Source organism: Vombatus ursinus, unplaced genomic scaffold, assembly GCF_900497805.2.
Source record: "Vombatus ursinus unplaced genomic scaffold, bare-nosed wombat genome assembly UNPS02014841.1, whole genome shotgun sequence".
Taxonomy (NCBI): domain Eukaryota; kingdom Metazoa; phylum Chordata; class Mammalia; order Diprotodontia; family Vombatidae; genus Vombatus; species Vombatus ursinus.
In genome coordinates, this window is record NW_020954619.1 from 39,311,677 (window position 1) to 39,337,323 (window position 25,647).

General features: G+C 38.7%; 1 protein-coding gene across 4 annotated transcripts in view; it reads left to right on the forward strand.

The window, feature by feature from the left end:
* COLEC11 (collectin subfamily member 11) overlaps positions 1–25,647 on the forward strand; it is a 70,296-nt gene that overhangs the window by 28,802 nt on the left and 15,847 nt on the right. For 2 of the 4 annotated variants that reach the window (XM_027840237.1, XM_027840238.1), the window contains exon 4: positions 21,567–21,638. The exons of the other annotated variants lie outside the window; for them this stretch is intronic. In XM_027840237.1, the coding sequence (XP_027696038.1) occupies positions 21,567–21,638 (72 nt within the window). The remainder of the gene's footprint in view (positions 1–21,566; positions 21,639–25,647) is intronic. 4 annotated transcript variants of the gene reach the window in all.

Sequence of the window (25,647 nt, forward strand, 5' to 3'; positions counted from 1 at the left end):
CATACATATAGGTCCTCTGACTCTAAAGCCAATACATCAAATTTTCATTCAATCTAGTTCTCTAACACAGGAGCAATCTATTCTTTTGAATATACCAAGTTCTGGGAAGCAATTATTATAGCTGCTATTAAAAAATGAAAAGAAAATCTCTATCTTATTGCTTAAGTTGGATAGGACCAACTCTATATCATTCATTTGGAACTTAAACATATACCACCATGAATTGTTATTAAGGGCAATATGGAGGAAGGCAGTTGAAAAAACACTGGAATTGGAGTCAGAAGACTTGAGTTCAAAATCTTCTTGTATTACTTGCTACCTGTGTGACCTTGTGAAAGTCCCTGCCCCTCTCTGGGCCTCATTTTTTCCTTCTTTAAAATGAAGGCATGGGGTTAAATGGTCTAATATCTCTTTAGCTCTAAATCTTATGACTGTAAGTATTTAGACCATGTGAATACTAGATTGGAAAATTAAAAATTTAGAGCTAGAAGGGACCCTAAAGTTCTTTAGTCTAACCTTATCATTTCACAAATGAAGACCTGAGATTCAGAGAGATTAAAGGATGCCCAGGATCACATATAAGTGTCAGAGATAGAATCTGAATGCAGGTCATGTTGACTCCATGTCCAGAACTTTATCAATAAACTGTGTGCCTTCAAATATGTAACTCAGATAGAAGGAATCATGCTGTATTGGAAAAAGAGTCTCAGAGTCATGAACATTCAGGTCCAAGCCTTAGTTCTGCTACTCAGCAATATGACTTTAGGCAATTCACATCACCCTTCTGTACCTGTTTCTCCATTCGCATTTAATCTTTTGTGTGCAAACTATGACTTTTGGAGGACTGAGTATTGACTTTGTAGTGTAAGCAGCCCAAATTTGGCTTGTAGGATACCCTCCTTAAACCTGTAGCATGACAGTATGTCATTGTATGAATTATCCAGAGAGGGAGTGGAATTAGTCCACTAGGGTGGCTAGCTACTCAAATCACCAGCTAAGTGGTTTTGAGAGTCTCTGGAGTTTGTATAAGAAAGCATCTCACATGTCTATGTGGCCCCAAGTAGTAGTGCTGAGAAGTTTAAAACCCACCCTGGCCTGGTTCTGAATATCTAGGGAATTATATTATTGAAAATATTACAGATAGGAAGTTTGTGGCTCAAGCTCCCATTCTGCATCTGCTCTCAGTGATTCTCCACATTTACAGAACACAGGATACTTAACCTAATGTGATTGCAGTGTTTGTAAAATATGCAAAAATGAAAAGAAAAGGTTAATGATGATAATAATAATGATGATGATGATAATGATGATGATATGCCAGGCACTGTGCTAAGCACTTTCCAATTGGATCATTTGATCCTCACAACAACCCTGGGAGGTAGGTGCCATTTTACAGATGAGGTAACTGAGGCAAATAGAGGCTAAATGACTTGCCTGAGATCACATGGTTAATAAATGTCTGAGGCTGAATTAGAATTCAGTTCTTCCTGACTCCAGGCCTCCACTCTATCCACTGTTCCACTTAATTGCCCTCTAGTTACTAATATGGGGACATCAAGAACATGGGAAAGATAACAAATACATTGGATTGTAATCCAATCAGAATCAGAATCTAAGCATTCCTCTACATGTTGGAACAATGGGACAGATTTAAACGATGAAATTTAATAAGGATAAATGTAAAGTCCTAAATTTATGTTCAAAAAAAAATCACAGCACAGGTACAAAATATTGGACTAGACATTCATATGAAAAAAGGCTTAGGAGTTTTAATGGATAGCAAGCTCATTCTGAGGTAAAAAAAAATGTGATAAACCTGTCCCCAAAGCTAATGTAATCTTTAGCTGAATAACAATTACCGTGCACAGAACAAGGATAGTCTCATTGTACTCTTGGATGGTCAGACCACACCTGAATATTGTCTTCAGTTCTGGATGCCACACTTGAAGAGGGACATTGACAAATTGGAACTTGTCCTTGTGACTACAATGGTGAAGAAATTTGAAAGCAAGACCTTTGAGTTGACAGTAACTGGGAAGAGAAGGGGAACAGATGGGATAGAATAGAGATTGGGACTGGATCTGTGATTTCAATGACATAAGGAACTCCCAGATGAGGCAACTCTCTCTACCAATGCAGGTTGGCATGTTCTCTGCAACTTATAGTCTTAAATAATTGCCTGTAGCACTGAGAGGTTAAGTGATTGCCCAAGGACACACAGCCAGTAGTATATGTGAGACATAGTACTTGAAAATAGATCTTTCTGGTCTCTGAGCTCAACTTTATATCTGCTATGTCTTGGTGACTTGTCTTTAAACATCTGAGTGGCTTTTACATGGAAGATGAATTAGACATCTTTTCTATCTCCAGAGGGAAGAATTACAAACAGTTGGTAAAAGTTATGTAGGTAAATTTCAAATCACCATGAGGTCTAACTTTCTAAAGGCCAAATTTGTCTATCAATGGAAGAGTGAGCTCCCAATAACTAGGCATGTTCATGCAGAGGCTGGATGACCACCTGTCAAGGAGGTTATAGAGAGAATTCCTGCATTGGGTGGGAGGTGAGATTTGATGACTTCTAAAATTTCTTGAGTCTATGAACTATGATGGTTTTTTTGGAAGTGGTAGGGGAGTTTTTTCTTTTAAATTTTCTTTTTTTTTTTAATTCCAAATTTAATGAGCACCAAAAAAGCCTTTTTTCACATGTAATGTAAAATAGAAAAAAGAGTACGTGTGAAATCTAAAGTCTCTAGTATACTTTTAATCTTTTTAATGCTTTCATCTGACTTTAAAAATATCTAATAAATTCAAGGTTACTTTCAGAGTTGTCTTGGTTGTCTGTGTTTCCTTCTGAACTTCCTTCTTTTCTCTTCTGTGTATTTAAAAAAATGCATCAAGAGCCCCCTTTTCTTCTTGGCAATATTATTGCTAGCTTCCAAATCCCACTTTCAAAAATACAATCTTAATAACAAATAAACACAATACAGAAAAACAAACCTACACATTTGCCATGCCCCAAAATGGATGTTTTATCCTTCATTCAGACTCTATCACCACTCTGTTAGAGGATGGGTAACATGCTCCATTGCTGGTCCTTTGGAGTTGTGGTTGGGCTGCATTAATCAGAGTTCTTAAATCCTTCAAAGTTGTCTTTCCCTATAACCTTAATGTTGTTTGAATTTGTTTTTTTTTAGTTGTTTGGAGCACTTTTTTATGTAAGAGCTGGGATATATTACTTTGAGAATAGTCTATATCTTTTAATCATTTATCTATTGAGAGAATGACTGTTACATTTATGTATTTGAATCAGCTTCTTACATAGTTTGGATATGAAATGTTTATCAGAGAAACTTGATGCAAATATTTTCCCTAGTTAACTGTTTTCCTTTTAATTTTAGATGTATTGGTTTTTGTTTGCGTATAAACTATACAATTTTATATAATTAGCATTATCCATTTATCTCCTATGATCCTCTTTATTCCTTGTCTGATCATCAATACTTCTCCTATTTATGGTTATAAAAAGTATTATCTTCCTTACTTCTTTAATTTGCTTATGATATGAAATTCTATATCTAGATCACATATCCCACTTAAAGCTTATTGTAATATATAGTATGAGATTTTTGTCTAAACCCAATTTCTGCCAGGTTGCTTTCCAGTTTCCTAGAAGATTTCATCAAATCCTGAGCCCTTACCCCAGTAGCTGTGGTGTTTGGGTTTATGTTATTGTGTTTGTTTGCTTTTGTATATTGTTTTTCTAATCTGTTCCACTGATCAACTTTTATATTTTTTAGATACTGCCAAATTGTTTGGATGACTATTGCTTTGTAGTATAGTTTGAAATCTGGCGCTGCTAGGGGAAAGGGAGTATTTTAAAATAGCAACCTCTGTTGTTTAATTTGATTCACCCATTTTGGTTTTTCCTTCTGCTGAGTTTCTGGAAGAATTTGAGTCTTGATGAAAGCTTGGAGAAAGATTGTTTCATTTCAATGATGTCCAATCCCAACATAACTATTTATACAGCTACCACCAAAACACCAACACTTCAATCAGTCCTTGAGGAGCAAAACAAAGTCTACTTCTCTAAAAATAGATTCCTTTCTGCATCAAATGAAGTTTTCTCCCACTACTTTGGTATGGGATTGGCAGTTCCATCTATATATTCAGATTTGGGCAAACTATAACATATTTTGAAGGTATTTCGTCTTTTCTTCTAGCTAGGGGAATTGATACAAGCACCACAATGGTGGCAGGCTTGTTTATGACAAATTTACAGATTCTAGAAACACTCTATTTTCTTTATATTCTCATGAAATCTAGAGAGTGTGGGTTGCATTATTTCCATTTAAAGACAGGGAAATGGAGACATAGGTGAATCAAATGACTTGCCCAAACATCACACAGTTAGAACCGTGACATGAGAACTAAGACCTGTCTTTTGGTTCAGGGCATTAAGGACTCACAGAATGTTAAATCTGGAAGAACTTTTACAGATAATTCTGCTTAGCCTTCTTATTTTATTCACAAGGAAACTGAGGCCCAGATACTTGCTCATAATCACCTGGCTCAAAAATGGTAGAGATGAAACTCCTGAACTAATATATTGCCCCACAAAACTGTGCTCAGTCTTTTGTCATCTAATTGTCACATAATATGTGACTCAGGATGAGCTGAATTGGAGATATATAGAGGGGCTTGGTTCAGAGTAAGAAACACTGGCTTTGCAGTCAGAGGACCCTGCTTAAAATCCTACCTCGGATACTTATGGTTTGTGTGACTGGGTAAGTTACTTGACTTCCCTGGCTCTCAATTTCCTTACCTGTAAAACAAAGGCCTGGGATTAGAAGGCTTCTGAGGCCCTCTCCCACTCGACCTGTAATGCTATGATGCCCATTACTAAAATGGGCCTCCATGTAAATGCCATTATCAGATTTGGAACTGGCATGCAATAGGAAATCAGTTAAGACTCAAATCTTCACTTTGCTGAGGAGGAAATGGAAACTTGTAGAGGTTAAACAACTAGCCCAAGGTCCTACAGCTGGCTAGTGGCAGAGCTAGGACTCTAGGTCTCCTAGGTCTCAGCCTAGTGATGAGAAGAAATAGGTACTAGCTTAGTATTAGTCAACTGCAGGTAAACCCATTAGGAATCACAAAGCTGGCAATAGCAGACAAAAGTGCTAAAAGACTGACTCAGGCTTAGGCCTACTTAAATATAGTGTCCAAAGTGATGAAGGTGATCGACCTTGGTCCTGCCCTGCTGTGTCCTGGTCAGACCACTTCAAGAAGTTTTGTGTCCAGTTCTGTAGGCTATTTATTAGGAGAGACAATGACAAGTTGGAAAGTATCTAGAAAAGGGTAATCTGGATGATGATGACACTACAGACCATGCCAGGTAAAGATTGACTGAAAGAACTAGGGTCGTTTAGTTTAGAAAGGAGATTTAGAGGTGATATGACAATTATTTTATTTTATTTTTTAGATTAATAGTTTTTTATTTTTTTCAATTGCACGTAAAGACAATTTTTAACATTCATTTTTTGAAAGATTTTGAGTTCCAAATTTTTTTCCTCCCTCCTCTTCCCTCCCCCCAACGTGTCAAACAATATGATATAGGTTATACATGTGCAATCATGTAAAACCTATTTCTTCATTAGTCATTTTGTGAAAGAAGAAGCATAACAAAAGGGAAAAAACTATGAAGAAAAACCAACAAAAAAGTGAAAATAGTATGGTTTGATTTGCATTCAGACTCCATCAGTTCTTTTTCTGGATGTAGATAGCATTTTCCCACATGAATTTTTTGGAATTGTCTTGGAGTTTGTCTTCAGTAGAGGTCTTTGAGCAAAGGCTGGATGATTCCTTGTTGGGGATGTCTTAGAGGGGATTCTTGAACAGACACAGGTTGGATCAGGTGGTATCAATGATGAACTTTGGAGATTTTGTGCAATATTATGAGTTTTCTGAGAGACATAGAGAGCAAGATACATGACTGCTGTCATTATCATTCTCCTTTAGCAACGAAGATCAAAGACTAACTGGTGCTGTGGATAGAGTGCCAGGCCTGGAGTCAGGAAGACCTGAGTTCAAATCCAGCCTCAGATACTTAGTAGCTGTGTGATCCTGGGAAAGTCACTCAACTCCTGTTTGCCTCAGTTTCTTTATATGTAAAGTGAGGATAATAATAGCACCTATCTCCCAGAGTTGTTGTGAGGATCAAATAAGATAATGATTAGAAAGTGCTTAGCACAGTGCCTGGCATGTAGAAAGCACTATATAAATGTTAGCTATTATTATTATTACTGTAATAATAATATTATTATTATAGAGGATCAAGGGCAATTCATAGGATCCCCTGTGAGCTTTCCAAGGCAAGGTATGCCTGAAAAGACCAGCATCTGGACAGGGTCCAATTCATAGAACCATAGGATTTAGAACTAGAAGGGACCAGAGGTACCGTTTGTCTAGCTTTCTCATTTTACAGATTAGGAGACCAAGAATTATTTCTTGGACTTTGAGATTCCTGAAACTCATTGTTTTCAATAATTAGTGCCAGCTTTAGTTTGTTGGTTATTATTGAGAAGCCATTTCTGGACACTGTTTATCCCAGAAGACACCAGGTCACAAGGAGAAAAAAGGCTAGGTATTTATATATTAAACTATAATCAACCACAGGCTAAATTCATATGTTTCATTTAAAAAACAATTCCTTGAAAGGATTTCCTGAGAACTATGGAAATCTCAGATAGGAGGTTCAGACTTCTGATGTCATCCCCCAAAATCCCTTGATAGCTTTGAATTCCAGTGCTACCATACTGCAATAATCATAATGATGCATATTTCCATGGTGCTATGGGTTTTCAGGGTTCTTTCCCCTACAACATTGGGAAGTAGGCAGTGTATTATTCAAATGGATCTATGAACTCCTCAATCCAGGAGTTCTCTCCAATGGTGTAGATGCTAAGGCATCTATTCCTGTCCATCTTTTGTGACTCTTGTCCATACCCTTCTGAGAGTTCACCACAAGGGGTCCACCCAGCATGGTGGAGGTCTTTCTTGTTTTGTGCTAATGGGGAATGCAGTGGTATACCTGTCATCTATTGCGTTTTACATGTGACCAACTCATCTTTTCCTCAATTCCTTAATGTGACTTTGGTTCACATTCTTCTCTGGAGTTCTTTGTTGATTATGTGCTTTCGCTTTCTCACATCCACTGTGTACCTCTCCATTGTCTCCTCTTTGTATGATATTCATTTTTAGTTTTCTGGAGTCAGTTGCTGGAGTTCTCCAGTTCTGGAGAGTTGCTTTATAGCAGCAACAATGGTGAAATATTATTATTGAAAAGGTGGGCCTTTGTTTTCCTAAGAGGCTTCAATAAAAGAGCTTTGTAATTTCTCCAAAACAATCCAGTCCACTCTCCTGATTAACTCTGGGTCCAATTCATTGTCCATCTGTACTGGCTTTCTATATATACATGCTATTGTACTAGTTCTTCAGGTGTCCATCAGACAATTATTAGCTTTGTGACCCTAGGCAAATCACTTAAACCTCTGTTTACCTCAGTTTCTTCAACTGTAAAACAGGGATAATAACAGTACCTCCATTACAAGGTTGTTGTGAGGATAAATGACATAATAATTGTAAAACATTTAGTACAGTGCCTGGCATGTAGTAGGTACCATATAAATGCCTATTTCCTTTCACTGCCCTTTTTAGTCTTACACTTTACTCAGTTTCAAGTACCCTACAATCCTTCCCATTCCTTGTATAAGATGCTCCATCTCCCAAATTTATACATTTTCACCAGCTGTCCCCCATGCCTACAATGCTTTCCCTCTTCATCTCTGTCTTGTGGCTTTCTTCAAGTTTTAACTAAAATCTTACCTTCTGCAAGAAGCCTTTCCAGGTGCCCCTTAATACCAGTGCTTTCCTTCTTTGATTACCTCTAATTTATATTGTATGTAGCTTGTTTGTACATAGTTGTTTGCATGTTGCCTCCTCTATTAAATTGTGTTTAGCATAGTGCCCAACACCAGATAGTAAACACTTAAATGCTTCTCTTCCTCTTCTTCTTTCTTTTCCTCCTCTCTTATTCCTTCTCCTCTTCCTCCTCTTTCCCCTTTTCTTCCTCTTCCTTTTCCCCTTCCGTCTTTTCCTCCTTCTCTTTCTCTTCCTCTTTTTTCTCTCTTTCCTCTTCCCCTTTTTCCTTTTCTTCCTCTTTCTCTTCTTCCTCTTTTCTTCCTCCCCCCCACCCCTTTTTGTGAGGCAATCGGAGTTAAGTGACTTGCCCAGGATCACACAGCTAGTGAGTATCATGTGTCTGAGGCTGGATTTGAAACTCAGGTCCTCTTGACTCCATGGCTGGTGTTCTCTCCACTGCACCACCTAGCTGCCCCTCTCCTCCCCTTTTCTTCTTCCTCCTTTTCCTTAGCAAAACCAGAATTTAAAACTCAGGTGTTCTGACCCCAAGACCAGTAATTCTTCTACTACAACACTGGGGATCTACTCTCATTTTGTCTCAACTTAATGTAAAAATCATCTCGTTTATATTGCTTTTTAAAAAGGGCTTTTGCAAACATTTTCTCAGTTGAAGTTCACAATAACTTTGTGAGGTCATTAGTATGGTCACTGTTATGACTGTTTTATATGTGAAGAAACTGAGGCTCAAGAGGTCAAGTGACTTGCCCAGGGATACACAGTTAATAAACCAGGGAGCTAGGATATGGAGTAAAGTTACTGCAGGCTCATTGTGTTTGGAGCACTTGTTTTTTTTTGCTGAAAAACTTGTCCCTGACTTGACAGATTCACCATTGTGTGGATGGATGTGTTTTCAGACAATTGTGGACAATCACATGCATCTGTTTTCTAGTGGGATTAGACACAATCACAAATATCTGATGCTTAGCAAACAATTCTCTCTCCCAATAGCGACTGCCCACAGCAGGGAATGATTATTATTCCAGTTGATGCTGTACAAAACACATCAAAGATGAAGCCAGGGAGCTTATTTCCACTGGGAAAGGCCAAATTGGGATTTGGGGTTGGATTTAGAAGCAGAGCCAAGTGTTTCTGAAGAGTCTGTTCTCCAGTTAGGGTTCCTCAGGAAGGCCCCTTGAGGCAAGGCATCTCTCTACCTTTGCCAGGAAAAAGGCTCTCAGTAGAAAGGAGAAAATAGATTCATTTCAAAGCTCCCCACTTACTTTGTGACGACTACTACTAATGAGTCCAATTTCTAAAGTCCTTATGGGTTGACAAACCTGTCTTCCCACAACAGCGCTATCAGGTAGGGAGTAGAAATATTGTAGCAGTAATAATTAGTAATAATAATACTAAATGCTAACATTTAGATAGTACTTTATGTCTGCAAAATCCATTACATTTATTATCTTATTTGATCCTCTCAACATTCCTGTGAGGGAGTGTGTGTGCTATTATTATTCCCATTTCACAGATGAGCCTGAGGCAGGTTAAGTTACTTTCTCAGGGTCATGCAGCTTGTAAGTGTTTGAAGTAGGATTTAAACTTGATTCTTCCTGGCTCCAAATCCAGTGATCTATCCCCTATACCAAGATGGCTCTCATTTTCATATTAGTACTCCTATTTTATCAATTAGGAAACTGAGAAGCTCTTTTTAATTTCTTAATGATACCTTCCCTACTTACTTCACAGGGTAGCTGTGACAGTCAATTGGTAGAGATAATGTATGTAAAGCATTACCTTAATTTATTGTTGTTGTTCATTTGGGTTTGACTCTTCATGACTTCATTTGGGGTTTTCTTGGCAAAGATACTGGAGCAGTTTGCCATTTCCTTTTCTGGCTCATTTTAAGATGAGAAAACTGGGGCAAACAGGGTAAAATGACTTGCCCAGGATCACATACCTAGTAAGGATTTGAGGTCAGATTTGAACCCAGGTCTTTCTGACTCCAGGCCCAGCACTCTATCCACTGTGCCACCTAGCTGCCCTTGTAAACCTTAAAGCACTGTGAAAATGTTATCTATGAGTATTATAGGATCATAGATTTAAAGCTAGACAGGACCAGAGGTCATCTGGTCTAGCCTGCTCATTTCCCAAATAAGGAATATGAGGCTCAGAGAAATGAACTAAGTTGTCCACTGCTATTAAGTTTCAGGGGCAAGATTTGAACCCAGGTCTTCCTGGCTCTAAGCCAGTACTCTATCCACTATGGCCTACGGTCTCTCTTTAGTCATTTGCAAGTGATGCCTTCCTACTACCAGCTACTCACAGCAACATCATCACATCCCTATCCTTCCTTTGACTCCTAAAAATAGATAGTATTGTCCCTCGAAGGCCAGACTGAAGCTCTGGAGGATCTATCTGTGATGATAGAACAATATTAGAGCGAGGCAGTGTAGTGGCTAGAGAGCTGGCTTCAGATTCAAGAAGATTGACATTCAAATCCCACTTCTGGCATTTACCAGCAAGTCACTAAGCTTCCTAGGAAATTCTGTAAGACTAGAAATTGCAGAGCAGAACCCCCATTGATAAAGAATCTCACAGCTCTTGTTTTTAAAAAATGGTCTTGGAAATAATTGGTTCAACCAGGCTTGCAGGAACTTTCTAGGGGGAAAAATGCTCTTCTGGCAGAAATGTTCATGTAGTTTTGAAACCAAAGATTCTAGGGAAGAGGATTGAGAACTCCTCTGTTCTTTCTCCTACTTAACAGGTCCTCTTTCTTCTCTCAACTCCAAAAGGGACAAAGCATCCAAAGAGAGCACACAACATGCCCTCACCACATCTTTCTACAAGGGGATTTGAAAATGCGCTAGACACAATTACTTCCATCCTGGTCCTTTAAGTTTTAAACCACTCTGAGGCTCCGACACCCTAGAGTGCAGTGAGCTAATCTAATATCACTATTCTCACGTTCCATTACATTAATGAGAAGTGGAGAAAGCTGTACATTTGTCCTCTAGACATACACAAGGAGCTTGAGTAACTCACAGCAGGAATGTAATTCTTATTAATTTTAATGAAGATATCATACAGCCCTTTAAAGTGGAGATGGGGCAAAAAGAGGCACTTGGAAATCAGCTTCCTCAGCAATTTTTAATGAAGATTTATCATGTGCCCATTATAAACCCCAGAAATCTTGCCACCGAGTTCACAGTGACCTACCAGGTTCCAAGTTCAGGGGTGTCCCAGGTTTCCGGCACTACAAGAACATAGGGGCGGTTCCCCCTTTCATCTCCATTGCATTTCACGTGACAGTGAGTCTAGAAAGTCAGTATGACATGTTTTTAGAAAGACGTATCTGCAAAAGCACTTTTTAAGCCTGGTTCTTTATTCCTCACATAGCACCGGCTGAAAACATGGATTTGATTCTTATTCTAATAAAGGCTGGAGAGCAGCAGGAGACAGTTGGGTGCCCATTTGTTTGTCTCATTATTTCCAAAAAGCAATCCATCCTCAATCAGATTGTTATCTCTTCTTCCTAGTCATTTGAACTCTACCCTATCCAGCCAGAGACCTGCTCGATTTGCCAGGTAGAGGCCACAGGGGCAGAATGAACAGATTCACCATCAGTGGAGAATCCTGTTTAAGTATAAGCCTACTTTTCTCACCTACTGAGAATCAAACCTGAGAGATCAGGGCACTCTACTGCTTGGTCAAGCTTGACTTGGCTGAAAACACTACAGGACTAGTCACTGAAATCAGCCTGACAGACCATCATGCTTTGTCAGACTGGATCTCTTAATTTGTGGAGGGAATTCATGAACCTGGGGTGAGATGGATATGGAAACTTTACCTGATAAATCTGCAGGCTGGTTGTCATGACCCATCTGATCCCCCACTCTGCTAAATATGTTAAGATTGCCAATGTCTCCATCCATGTAACAACCACTCTGGGTCTTTACTGTCAGTAAAGCTTCCTCATCCCATTTACAGCTTGGCTCTAGCAATCTCAGGCATTCCAGGAGATTAAAATGAAGGCATTGTTACCCTCTTTTGGTGGATGAGAATACTGAAACAATGAGAGGTTAAGTTACTTACCCAGAATCACTTATCCAGAAGTATCTGAGCTGGGGTTTGAATCGAGGTCTTCCAAAATTCAAGTCTAGCACTCCAAGCTGACTGTTGGTGATGTATGGCTTATATCCAGCTATCCATGGTCTTCATTATCCTTGTATCGAAGTCTCCCTTGGAGATTGGTCAGAGGAACACAAGATAAGATTGTATAATATGTGAGGAAGAGCATTTGATTGGGAATCATGAGAGGCATGAGTTCAAATCTCACCTCTGATACTGACTATGTGTCCATGGGTCAACAATTTAACTTCTCCGAGCCTCTGAGAATCCTCTGTAAATTGGGTATAGTAATACCTAGAGTATCTGTCATGTTAAAGGTTGAATTTAAGTACTTCCTAAACCTTTAATCATTATGTAAATGGCAGCAAGACTCAAATATAACAGAGACACATTCACGTATGATCTGACATTTCAGTACTTCAGAAATATAACCAAAGATACTGAGGCAATGAAAAGTCACAAGATTACAGTATCAAAGCTTTAAAGTTGGGGGGGACCTCAGAGCTTATCTAGTCCAACCCCCTCATTTTATAGATGAAGAAACTGAGGCCCAAGGAGGGTCAATAACATGTCAAAGGTTATATAGGTAGAAGGGAGCAGAGCTTGGATTTGCACCCAGGTCCCCTGACTCCTGTTCCAGCACTTAGATTACTTTGATCCTTCAACAACTCTTTTTTTCAGAGGCCAATAATCTTGTGCTTGCAAGTAACTACAGTGAAAGAGTTTGCAACCTAATCATAACATTATGAAGTTGACACTATCCATAGCATGTTAAAATAGTACCATGGATGTGGTGGTTTCTAAGAAGAATAAATCCATCTTCATTTCAGGACATAGCTCTGATCACAGACCAGCACAGTAAGGCACAATATTCTTTGTGTTAAAGCCGTTTGGGTGTTTTTGTACAAAAGCACACATCCTGCCTCTTCCATGAAGGCTTCCCAGATTAGTTCACAGTGAACTCATAGCATTTATTGTCTGTGCTACCCCCTTGGTGATGAATCACGTCCTGTCTTTTTGACATCTCTTATATTGAGTTGATTCTTGATTATTATTTATTTAGTTATTTTTGGTCTTTTTTAGGCCCTTGTGTTCCACCTGGATTGCCAGCCTCTTGAGGCAGTGCTTTTTGTTACTTCGTCATTTTTCAGTTGTGTCTGACTCTTTGGAACCCCTTTTGAGATTTTCTTGGCAAAGATAATGGAGTGGTTTGCCATTTCCTTTTCCAGCTCATTTTACAGACAAGGAAATAGAGGCAAAAGGGGTTAAGTGACTTGCCCAGGGTCATACAGCTAGTAAGTGTCTGAGGAGAGCTTTGAACTTGGAAAATGAGGCAGTGTGGTGTAGTGTAAATTTTAAGTTGGAGTCAGGAGTTCCAGTATTGATTTGCTTACTAACTTCTTACAAGACCTTGGGTAAGTCCCTTATCTCCTCTGGGTTTCAGTTGCCTCACCTCAAAAATGAGAGGGATAGATTGGATCAGGAATTCTTAAATCTGGAGTTAAGACCTAAAAGTTCATGGATCAATATCAGATGGATTTGGATGGGGGTAAAAAATCACATCTCTATTTTCACTTACCTCTAACTGAAATTTAGCATTTCCTTCAATTATTTAAAAACATTATTCTGAGAAGGGGTCCACCCATAGGCTTCATCAGGCTGTCCACGACACAAAAAATGTTAAAGACATTGGACTAGAGGATCTCTAAGCTGTTAGCTCTAAATCCTGTGATCACAGCCTTCTACAGCTTTTATTCCTCCACGGTGCCTTGTGAAAAGCTCTCAATAAATATTTCTTGATTGATTGGCAAATAACCAAGGAGAAGAAATAAACACATAAATATGAGCAACCTCCCCAAATTAGTACTAGCGTTTATTTCACTGTGAAATCTCTGAGATGGGCTAACAGCCAAAAGCTTTCAACTCCTTTTCAGGTTATAACTTATTAACAACAGCAGGATGTGTCCTAGACTCTCACTGAATCCTTCAGTTGATGAAATGAATCATTAATTAATCTCTCAGCTAAGGTGGGAAAATTTATGTGGAAAAAAAAGGCCCAATTCTGTTCATCGTCCCAGGTGTTTCTTCTGGAGTGAATCCCCTCCAGGGTCTAATTATCCCTCTGTCTACTTGTCTGTCTTTGCTCTCAGACCTCTTCTTTCACAGAGGAAGAGGCCGTTGAGAGCTGGAGAGAAGAGAGAAAGGCGGCTAGCTGCATCTACTTGTGAATTCCCCTCTGTAAGGGTCATTGCAGCTTCTCTTCCCCCTTGAGGTCAAATTTCTGGAAATGGCTCAGCCTCTCCACAGGCCAAATCCTCCCAAAAGGTTACACGGTTTGGATAGCGGCTGAGTTTGTACTTTGCCATCTTTTCCAGTTGGAATTTTTCTAGCAAGTAGCAAATTCTCCTTCCAAATAGAGAGTTCCTTATCAGAACTGAATTTTATTCCCTTATGGCAGGTATTCAATTTCTTCGTTGAGGAGGGGGTTGGACTATATGATTTCTAAGATCTATTCTCACTCTAATGTTCTGTCATTCTACCCTCAGTAAGTGGAAAGTAAAATTCTGAGGGTGTGTGCTTATATTCACATTCCAGGCATTCAATGGGGATGCCACCATAACGTGACTCTTTTGGAGGCAGAATTCAGTACAGTACAGGTGGATCTTGGACAGCATCTCAAGAGGTTTATTATTGAATGTTCCGGAGGAGTTTCGTTATGCCAGAATCACCTCCCACGTGGATCTGATGTGGCATGGAGTTAGGGACCAAAAGTCACTTGCATTCATGCCCCAGCTGTGCTACTTACTTGTGTGACATTCACCAAGTCACCTAATCTCTCTGGCCTTCAGTTTATTCTTCTGTTAAGAAATTGCTGAAGATCCTTCCCCGTCTGATGAATTCTGTGATTTCATAACAGTGGGATAGTGGGATTCTTGTGTGCTAATCAGAACAATCCATCATAATTATGTAGGGATTCCTCTAAACTTTCCTGCCTGGTGGAAGCCTTCTGTGGTTGTAGTGGATCACCACCTGAATAGTGGACTAACTCATGGTATTAGGAAGGATATCAGGATACAGGATAGTAAGAGATTTAAAAAATGAGAGTAAAATTTTAAAAATGATTTAAAAAATTAGAATAAGATTTAAACCTTAAAGGATAGGTCTAACAGTGGCTTCCTATTGCTGAAGAGATAAAAATACAAGTTCCTTAACCTGGCATTTAAACCTTTTCACAATCCAGCGCCAAGCTACTTTCTAGCTTCATTTCACACAATTCTTTTTCCTTCACATATTTGATCTTTCACCCAAACTGGAATACTAGCAATTCCTCTGTCTTATCCAGCTGCATTCACAAAACTGTCTTCTGTGCCTGGGATATGATTCCCTTTTCTCTATCCACTGAAATCCTTCAAATACCAGGTCAGTTGCCATTTCCTCACTGAAATTTTCCCTAATTTCTCAAGTTTAAACTGATCTCTCCCTCCTTAAAATTTTCTAGAGTACCATTTTAGCTATCTCTTGCCCCTATCCCATGTCATCTTGTATTGTGTATGGCTTATTTATGTATATTTTATAGCCTTCCCTGTTAGACAGTAAGCTCTTTGAGGGCAGGAATTGTGTTGCTTTTTAAAACTTTTGTATTCCCTGTCCCTAGCACATGACCTCCTCACACATAATACTAGAGGTAGTGCTTATTAGACTACAGATTTCAGAGTGTGATCCCTATTAGTCGGGAGATTTTCTTCACTTGGGTATTTATTAAATTTCAGAAATCACAGGTCTAGTCATTATCCCTGTCCCTCCTAAGAAATAATAAATGCTTATTAAATTCAATCTCCACCATTGTGGTTCTAGTTTTGGACTCTGTAGCTTTTCAGGATGGAGAGAATTTTGGAAGGTTTCAGATGAGAGCCACAAGGGTTATAAAAAGGTGGGGGAAAAATCAACCCTTTCAGAAATGGCTGAAAGAACACATTATCTCTCTGGCCTTTGTCACGAGTGAACCAGCCTTGGCATGGCTGTGTTACACAAGCTACACCCCAGGTAGAATTAATTTCCATGCAGAAGTCTGGTCAAGCAGCCAGAGTCTTTGAGCAAAATACTATAATCAAGCCTTCTGTTCAACTCCCACTCTTCCCCCTTTGCAGCTAACAAAATCATTTTCCTTTTAATCATGCTATACGAAATAGGTGCCATCCTCTTAAGAGTTTGCTCCATAAAAGCTAATTTCTGTCATATTTCACTGTGACAGGGTGCTTTGCAGTGATGTCGGCCCCATTATTTCTTTATCCGTGTAGCATTACTAATTCAGTCTGTGCACTTTGCTTTATTTTGGTAACCGTCTCTCCCCAGCCCCCTCTTCTTTCTCTTCTCCGTTGTTGCCATGATGTTTTTCTCTTAGAGGAACTAAACATAATGAGACAGTCTGTGTCACAGCAAAAAGCAGATAAAAGTAGCCTGTTTATTAGAGCCTATTTAGGCTGAGCCAAGCTTTGGGTATGGCATATGGGGAAGATGACTTTGATCAGGGGCAGCAGCTGGTGGAAGGAGTGAAGGAGGAGGAGCTTTGGTGTTGCCAATGGTACCCACATATAGACTATATACTTATTGTGTATTTCTGGCAGAATGTAAGCTTCTTGAGGGCAGTGGCTGTTTCATTTTTGTCTTTGTCTTCCCTAAAGCATATAGTATGTACTTAAATATTAATAATAACTAATTTGTAGTACTATAAGGTTTACTAGTCACTTTGCATATATTATCTCACTTGATTCTCACAACCACCTGTGAGGGAGGGGTTCTAATTATCCCAGTTTTACAGGGAGGAAACTAAGATAAATCATTTAACTTAGTAAGCTCCTAAGGCAGGATTCAAACTCTGGTTTGACTCTAAGTCCAGAGCTCTATCCATATTCACTATATCAGTGGTGTCAAACTCAAATGGAAATGGATCCCTGTGGGTGACATATTGACTTAGAAAACCACCACTTAACATTATCTATGTTGTATTGTATTTTCACCTCTTTCTATTTTTTATTTTTTTTTAGTGAGGCAATTGGGGTTAAGTGACTTGCCCAGAGTCACACAGCTAGTAAGTGTCAAGTGTTTGGTCTGAGGCTGGATTTGAACTCAGGTCCTCCTGACTCCAAGGCTAAAGCTCTATCCACTATTTTTATTAAACATTTCCCAAATATATTTTTATCTGGTTTTGTAGCACTCATTCCACCACCTAGATGTTTCATAGTACCTAGCTTGTTAAATTGAACTGAACTGAACTAGCTCTGTCCCTCTTCACAAGAGCTTTTGGAATTGCATTTTGCCTTTTTCTGACATCTCCCTCTCTTTGGCTACTTTGCACAGTCTTTCCTTCATCTTCCCTATAGATGGCCCTACCTTTGAGCTAATAATCTTAATTTAAAAGTCACACTTTTATATCACTTTGAGGCTTATAAACAAATGAATAAAAAGGCATTTATTGGTTGTTTACTGTGTGCCAAGCATTGTGCTAAGCACTGGGGGATACAGATAGTGAAGCAAGATGGTCTGGCTCTGGAGGAGCTCACATTCAAATCGAGGGAGAGAACACTTGGGAGGGTTCAGCTAGCTGTAGGGGAGATGGAAGCTTGTAAAGGGCTTTCCTCAAAATTTCCCTGTGAAGTGGGCAGGCCTATAGGATTCATAACTGGAAAAGAACAGAGATCCAACCTCTTTATTTGTTTTAAAGATGCAGAACTGGGCCCCAGAGAAGTAATTTACCCAATATCCCATAAGTGGTAAGTAGCAGAGTTGAGATGTAGGCCTACCAACTTCTCATTTTAAGGGACCTGATGCCTCAATACCAAATAGTTTGAAACTTTTGCTTGGTAGAAGCCTTAGTTCTTAATGTTATGTTCTTACTACCCCAAGGCATTGTGGTGTCGTGGAAAGAATGCTGGATTTGGAATTGGAGAATGTTGAGTCAAATGCTGACTCTGACACCAATTAGCTGTGTTACCTTAGGCAATTCATGTAAACTTTCTGTACCTCAGATATTTTCTTTCTATAGAAATGGAAATAATCATGTTTTTTATGGCATACCCCATAGAGTTATTGTGAGAAAAGTGCTTGGTAAACCTTAAAATGCTCTAGAAATCTGATTTGTTGTTGATGGTTATGGTTACTTCTACAGATGATCAGGGATACCTCATGGTGGCATGGAGGTGAGCCTGGATTATTGAAGGCCATGCCAGCAGAGTTTAAGTTCTGGCAAGGTCCTAAAAAGCAAGAAGGCTTCAAGCATGGGTCTAGCAATTGATGTGCATCTTTTGTCAAAGGACTAGCCGGTTTTGGAGAGGCTTATCACTAGCTTGGCCATAGGATAAAATATTTTTCAGCCACTGTAACCATTGAAGGTCATCTCCTAGGAAGATTTAGAAGGGCTGTGTTGGAGGGAGGACCAATACCAACTAATGAGAGATTCTTTAATTATCATTATCTGTAAGTATCAGTAACATAAATTACGTTAATATCCTGATGGGGGGGGTCATGTTCTGGGGAACTCCGAATCCTTTGCTGTTTCACATATATTACTGTGGAAAGAGAGTGATAGGAAGTGAAGAATAATTAAGAAGCCTCTTGATGAGGGTGAAAGAGGAGAGGGTCAAAGCTGCTTTGAAGCTTGATGTTAGAAAAAAACTAAGATCTTGCCGACTGGTCCCATCACTTTCTGGCAAATAGAGGCAGATGAAATGGAAGCAGCATCAGATTTTATAGTCTTGGGCACAAAGATCACTGCAGATAGTGACTGCAGCCATGAAATTAAAAGATGCTGGCTAGTTGGAAGGAAAGCTAAGGCAAATCTGGACAGCGTAATAAAAAGCAGAGCTATTACCTCACTGACAAAGATCTGTACAGTCAAAGCTATGGTTTTTCCGGTAGCAAGGTGTGGCTGTGAGAGTTAGAGTATAAGGAAAGCTGAGTGCTGTAGAATTGACGCCTTTAAATTGTGTTGGAGAAGACTTTTGAGAGTCCCTTGGACAACAAGATCAAATCAGTCAGTACTTAAAGAAATTAATTCAGGCTATTCACTGGAAGGTCAAATACTGAAGCTGAAACTTAAATACTTTGGTCACAATTAATGAGAAGACAGGACTCATTGGAAAAGTCCCTGATACTAGGAAAGATTGAAGGCAAAAAGGAAAGGGGAATGGCAGAGGATGAGAGGGATAAATGGTGTCATGGAAACAATGAACGTGAACTTGGACAGACTTCAAGAGATAGTGGAGGATAGAAGGGCCTGTATGCTATGGTCCATAGGTCACAACGAGTCAGACACACCTGAATGCCTGAATAACAACAACAACTATGGAGAGATAATAGACCTAGGTTGAGATTTCCAATAGATAAATCCAACCTTTGTGGAGTTAGGGCACAATTGTATTGTTTCTTTGGTTTAGTGTTGTTATTCTTCGTATAAGAGGCAATATGGCATAGTGGATAGAGATAGTCTCAGAGCCAGAAAGACCTGGGTTCAAGTCCTTCCTCTAACACAGATTGCCCAAGGCTGTGAGATGCTAGTTAAGTCACAACCTTTCAGAGTTCTAGGCAGCTCTCTTTAATACTCTTGGTTGCAAAGAATGTTCCAACCTGCACTGAAACTCTTCCCTGGGATGCTGTTATATAAAGAAATCATAGGTCCAATCCCTATCTGTTTTTACATCACTAACATTTCCCAATGTATCTCTCCCCCTGCCTTGCCCTCCAAGAGTGTGTCTTTATAACAAATAATAGAGAAGAGAAAAAAAATAGTTCAGTAAACTAACCAACATATTGAAAAAGATTGATATTATATGTAGTGTTCCACACTATAAATATAAATATAAATATTAAATATCAGTAACATCCAGTTATATCAGTCTTCCACCTCTTCAAAGAAGTGGGGTGAAGTGCCAAAGTATCTCTTCCTTGGGGCCAAGCTTGGTCATTATAATTCTTCAACATTTAGTTTAAATTGTTTTGTTGTGGTTCTTTCCACTTACCTTGTTATATTCATTTGTGTATTATTTTCCTGGTTTTACTTACTTAATTTGCATAGTGATATTCTTCTAGTGAATTCTGACTTTCATCCTTTTTTAGCCTGGTTGCCTGTAGGGAATGTGCATGCCTGCTTAGGCTTGTGAATTTGTATGAATTTATAAGGATGTGTGAGAGTGTGGATATATGCATCTGCATATATGTCTGGTATGGAGGTGTAAGAACTGTTCATAGTTGCTAAAGCACTTTCCTTAGAACAGCCTGTTGGAGTGTTTAGTTTAAGTGTCATTATCCCCTATTTACAAATTTGGAAACTGAGACCCAGAGCTATTAGGTGAGTTGCCCACAGTCATATAGCTAGTAAGTGTCAGAGTGGAGATTTGAGCCCAGGTCTCCTGTTCCTAATTCTAGCACTCTTGATTGCGTAAGAGTAAACGTGCATGTCGGTGAGCAAGTGACTAGCTACTTCTTGTAGTCAGTCCTTCATGGAGAAAGAGAGAGGAAGAGGGAAGAAAGGATAGATAGATATTTTGGCAGGAAACTGGGTTGACAGAGCTGGTGTCTAATACACCTTTCCTTATCCCTGATGAAGTGTAGCATTTCTCTCCTGAAAGCAAAAAGAGCCTTCTTTCATTTTGGACAAAGAAAATCCCAGCAATCAGAAGAGCAGAAGATCCTCATTTTGATGGATCTGTAAATTCATTAATATGAGCAATCCCTACACTTGGATACAAATTGTAACTCCTCTATACCGTCTCATCTTGTGCATTTTTATCTGTAAAGAGTCCACCCAACACACTGAAGGCCTTTTTCTAAATGCATTAACATTAAGCTTTTTTCTATACTTGTTTCTAGGTAAAGTCTAATTTTCATGCCATTCACCATTGGCATGGGAGTCTCTTTTGATCCATCCTATATTCTGCCCAGTGAAATAATCACCAGTGAAATAATCAAAGCAATATTTGGTTCCTGCTTCTAACAGGAAGGCTGTGATAAGTCTTCCTTTGTAATAGGAACTGCTTTGATTCTGTCATGTGCCATGAAGTTAGATCACAAGTAGAAAAGAAAATCTCATTCATAGAAAAAGTTGAGACTTTTTTTGATTTATTGAACTGGGTACTTTTGCAAGGATTCAGAAAAAAAAAGACCTGGTAAAGCCATTCTTTTGGCTGGTTTAGAGCAAAGGGGATCTTTATTCCTGCTGTAAAATCACAATATAAATTGTGGATCTCATGAGTTTAGAACCAGGAAGAGACTATTTAACCCTCTTGAGCTTTCTAGTGCATATGGACTTTGAAGCTGCTGGTTTCAGGGGATTACTTCTTTCTGTGGATGGAATATGTGAAACCCATGTGACCTGTACAGAACCTCAAAGTATTAGAATGTAAGTTGTAGGCTTCTTAGATTTTCTAGCTATTCAGGAAATCTATGAAAAGGTAATATCTTAAATAATGTGTTTAAAACACATTTTTAATTTTCTTTTCTTTTTTTTTCTTTTTGTACAGGAGACATGGGAGACAGAGGGCAGAAAGGCAGTGTGGGTCGTCATGGAAAAATAGGTCCCATTGGTTCTAAAGGTATCTTTGACTCAATCTTATCCCCTCCCTATGTTAACCGGAAATCCACAGTGCCATTTACTTTTAAGATGAATCCAACAATTGCTGGAAGAGAGAACACCTTTTCCAGAGGACTCTTTTTGGGTTTTGTTTTTGGTCTTTTGTGAATGACACATCTTGTCTTGCTTTAATTACTCACCAAAATGTTTGAGAGCTCTCAGATGGAGTTTGGAGAGAGATCAGTGATAATTACTCACTTTGGGAAGCTTTTTTTCTCCCAATTATTTATTTATTTTTTAACATTCTTTTTTAAAAATTATTTTGAGTTCCAAATTCTCTCACTCTCTCCAGCTCCTCCCCAACTTATTGAGAAGGCAAATAACATGATATCAATTATACATGTGAAATCATGCAAAACACATTTCCATATTAGCCATGTCATAAAAGAAAAAGGATATGGTTCCTGCCTTCATTGAGCTCACAGTCTAATAGGGGTAGGTCACAAACATAGATAATTCTAATGCATACTATTACATACTTTGTGCATTAGAGAGATATGCAACATAATACTAAAATATTACATGAGATTAGAGAGTAATGGTTCTTACTAACCAAAGGGATCAGACAAGGCTTCCTAAAGGAGATAGAGTTTGAGTTGGACTTTAAAGGATAGGGAGGAATGCAATAGATGAAGAATGGGAGGAAGAACATTCCCAGCAGAGGACATGGCCAGAGCAAAGGCACTGAGGTATGAGAAAAGGATCATGTTTTGAGGTGCAAAGGGCAATACAATTTGGCTGGAGCAGGGTGTCAGACAAGATAAATGTCACAAAAGAAAGCAATAAAATTAAAGAAAATGAAAAATTATACTTCAATTTCTACTCAGTATCCTGGTTAGAAAATGGTGGGTGAGAATCTTGGACTACTAAGGACAAAAGCATGGTTCTGTTCCAAGACTACCTCTGTCTTAGGCAGCCATTTTGCAAATATGCTGAGAGTGACTCATGAAGAGTGGGAATGAGTTAGGGAACACCCCTCCCCACATCTAGAGAAGGATCTTAAAGTTTGTGCTCTATTAATGGTGAATTGATAGCACATTTTATTTTTTGTTATAGTGAAAAATATAGTTTATGCTTTGGATAAATTCTTTCATTCACTCATTCATTCAACAGATACTTTGAAGCATTCATTCTGCTAGGCACTAGAAGAAAGTTTGGAGGTGGGGATGGGGTGAGTTTAAGTGACTTCCTCATGATCCTAAAGCCAGTATGTATCTGTCATTCAGTCAACAAGCATTTTTTAAGTGACCACTATATGTCCCGCACTGAACTAAATGCTGGGCATACAAAGAAAGATAAAAGACAACTCCTGCTCTCAAGGAGTTCACCAACTAGTTGGAGGGGGTGCAACTATGTACAAACAAGATATACAGTTGGAGCACATCTCAGAGGGAAGGCACAGCAAGCATTAAGGGGGATTGGGAAAGATTTCTTGCACAAAGTGGGATTTTTGCTGAGACTTGAAGGAAGCCAAGGAAGCCTGGAGGTAGAGATGAGGAGGGGAGAATTCCAGGTAAGAGGGATAGCAAATAAAAATCAGCCAATCAGGAGATGAAATATCTTGGGGTAGGGAACAGCAAGGAGGCTACTATCATTAGGATCATAGAATGTGTTTGTGTGTAAAGAGTAAGAAGACTGGAAAGGAAAGAAAGGGTTACATTATGGAGGGCTTTAAAAGCAAAACAAGAGAATTTTATGTTTGATTCTGAAGGCAATAGGGAGAAAGGTTTTCCTGAATATAAGGTTAGTTCTGTCTACTATGCTAAACTGCCTCAAACATCATTATCCTTAACAAGTATAAAAAAGTAAAGTATAATAATAAAGTATAATTAAAGTATAATTTAGGTAATCAATGGATTGTGCTCACAAAATATCCCATCTATTAATCTTTACCTCCTATTTCTTAGGTATTTCTAAGATTGTAGATTGATGCTCTGATACACTAAGCAGGGCATGGTGATAATAAAAATCTCATATTTTTATAGAACTTCACAGTCTTCAAAATGCTTTCACGTTCATTTTTTCTTATTTGTTCCCCGAATCTTGTGAGGAAGGCAATGCAGGTATTGTTATCTCCCTTTATTGATGGGAAAACAAGCTCCAAGACTACAAGTGACTTGTCTAAACTCATACTGCTTCATGTTCGTTCCATCATATCTTTAGCTTTATCATGATTCATTGTATTTTTTGAGAGGTAGCAAGGCATATTGGATATATTTGGCTGGCCTTGGAGTTAGGAAGGCTTGAGTTTAAATCTTAATTTTATAGCCTTCCCTCTGTTAATTATTTCCTATTTATCCTATATATAGTCTGCTGTGTATATATTTGTTTGCATGTTGTCTCTTCTAGTAGATTGTAAGCTTCTAGAGGGCAGAGACTGTCTTTTGCCTTTTTTTTTGTGTCCCCAGCAGCTTGGCATAGTGCCTGACACGTGGTATATATTTAATAAATATTGATTGATTGGTTAAAGTTCTGCTCTGGGGGCAGCTTGGTGGCACAGTGGATAGAGCACCAGTCTTGGAGTCAGGAGGAACTGAGTTCAAATCCGGCCTCAGAAACTAAACACTTATTAGCTGTGTGACTCTGGGCAAGTCACTTTACTTCATTGCCTAGCCAAAAAAAAAAAAAAAAGGTTCTGCTCTGACATTTACCAGCTCTATGACCATAGGCAAGTCACTTAACTGACATCAGTTCCTCAGGTAATTCATTAAGACTTGAAGTTATTAAGGAGATGACAACCCATGTTAATATGTAGAGTTTCCATACCAGGCATTCCCCACACTGATGAAATCACAATTCAAACTATCTTCTCTGCTCCCTCCCCACTGCCATTTCATTTTTGGTGACTGGCAAAGAGATAACTATTAAAACAAATGAGATGAAAACACTTGATTTTTCATGTTTCACATGATTTACTAACAGTATTATAGTCTCTAACAGATTCATGGTTCCCTTTGTTTTTTTTTAATTTTCTTCTAGTGTGCAGCTGGTTAGCTCTGAGGTTTAGAGTAGTTTTTCAACATTATTTCAACCAATGAACTCTCAAGGAACAACATTTTATTCTATTCAATTCAGTTTAGTTTCCATCAATTCAACAAATGCATGTTACATTCCTGTTGTGTTTAAGGCATTTTGCAGAACATGATAGAGACATGAAGAATAAAACTTGTTCCCAACCCTCAAGCAGCTTACAGTTTACTTTAGTAGGGAAGATGAGATATTTACATAAATAATTATAATACAAATTAGTTTTTAAGTACATGAGAGGAGTTCAAAGTACAATGAGAGTTTTGAGGGAATTATTTTTGGCTGCAGGGGATAACAGGGGAGAGGATCCTCTCCATTTACCCTTTAACCAAGTAGTCCAGCCTTCTTGTCCAACCATACCACAGAAATTGACAAAAGGAAATGAGGAAACCTAGGATATTTTCTGTGCATACTAAATTATCCAAGTGGGGATTGGAACTAAATCTACTACTTCATTGGTGTAGGAAACTTGCTGGGGAGGAAACTCCCTCTAAGCATTTAAATTCTTAGAGAACTATTTAGAGTACTTAAAGGTCAAGTAGGTTACCCAGAATCACACAGTCAGTATATGTCAGAGCCAGTACTTGAACTCAGTTCTTCATTGGTCTAAGACTAACTCTTTAGCTCCTGTTCTGTGCTATTTCTGTCAGTATGCTGGTTAGAAAATGGTGGGTGAGAATCTTGGACTACTAAGGACAAAAGCATGGTTCTGTTCCAAGACTACCTCTGTCTTAGGCAGCCATTTTGCAAATATGCTGAGAGTGACTCATGAAGAGTGGGAATGAGTTAGGGAACACCCCACCCCACATCTAGAGAAGGATCTTAAAGTTTGTGCTCTATTAATGGTGAATTGATAGCACATTTTATTTTTTATTATAGTGAAAAACATAGTTTATGCTTTGGATAAATTCTTTCATTCACTCATTCATTCAACAGATACTTTG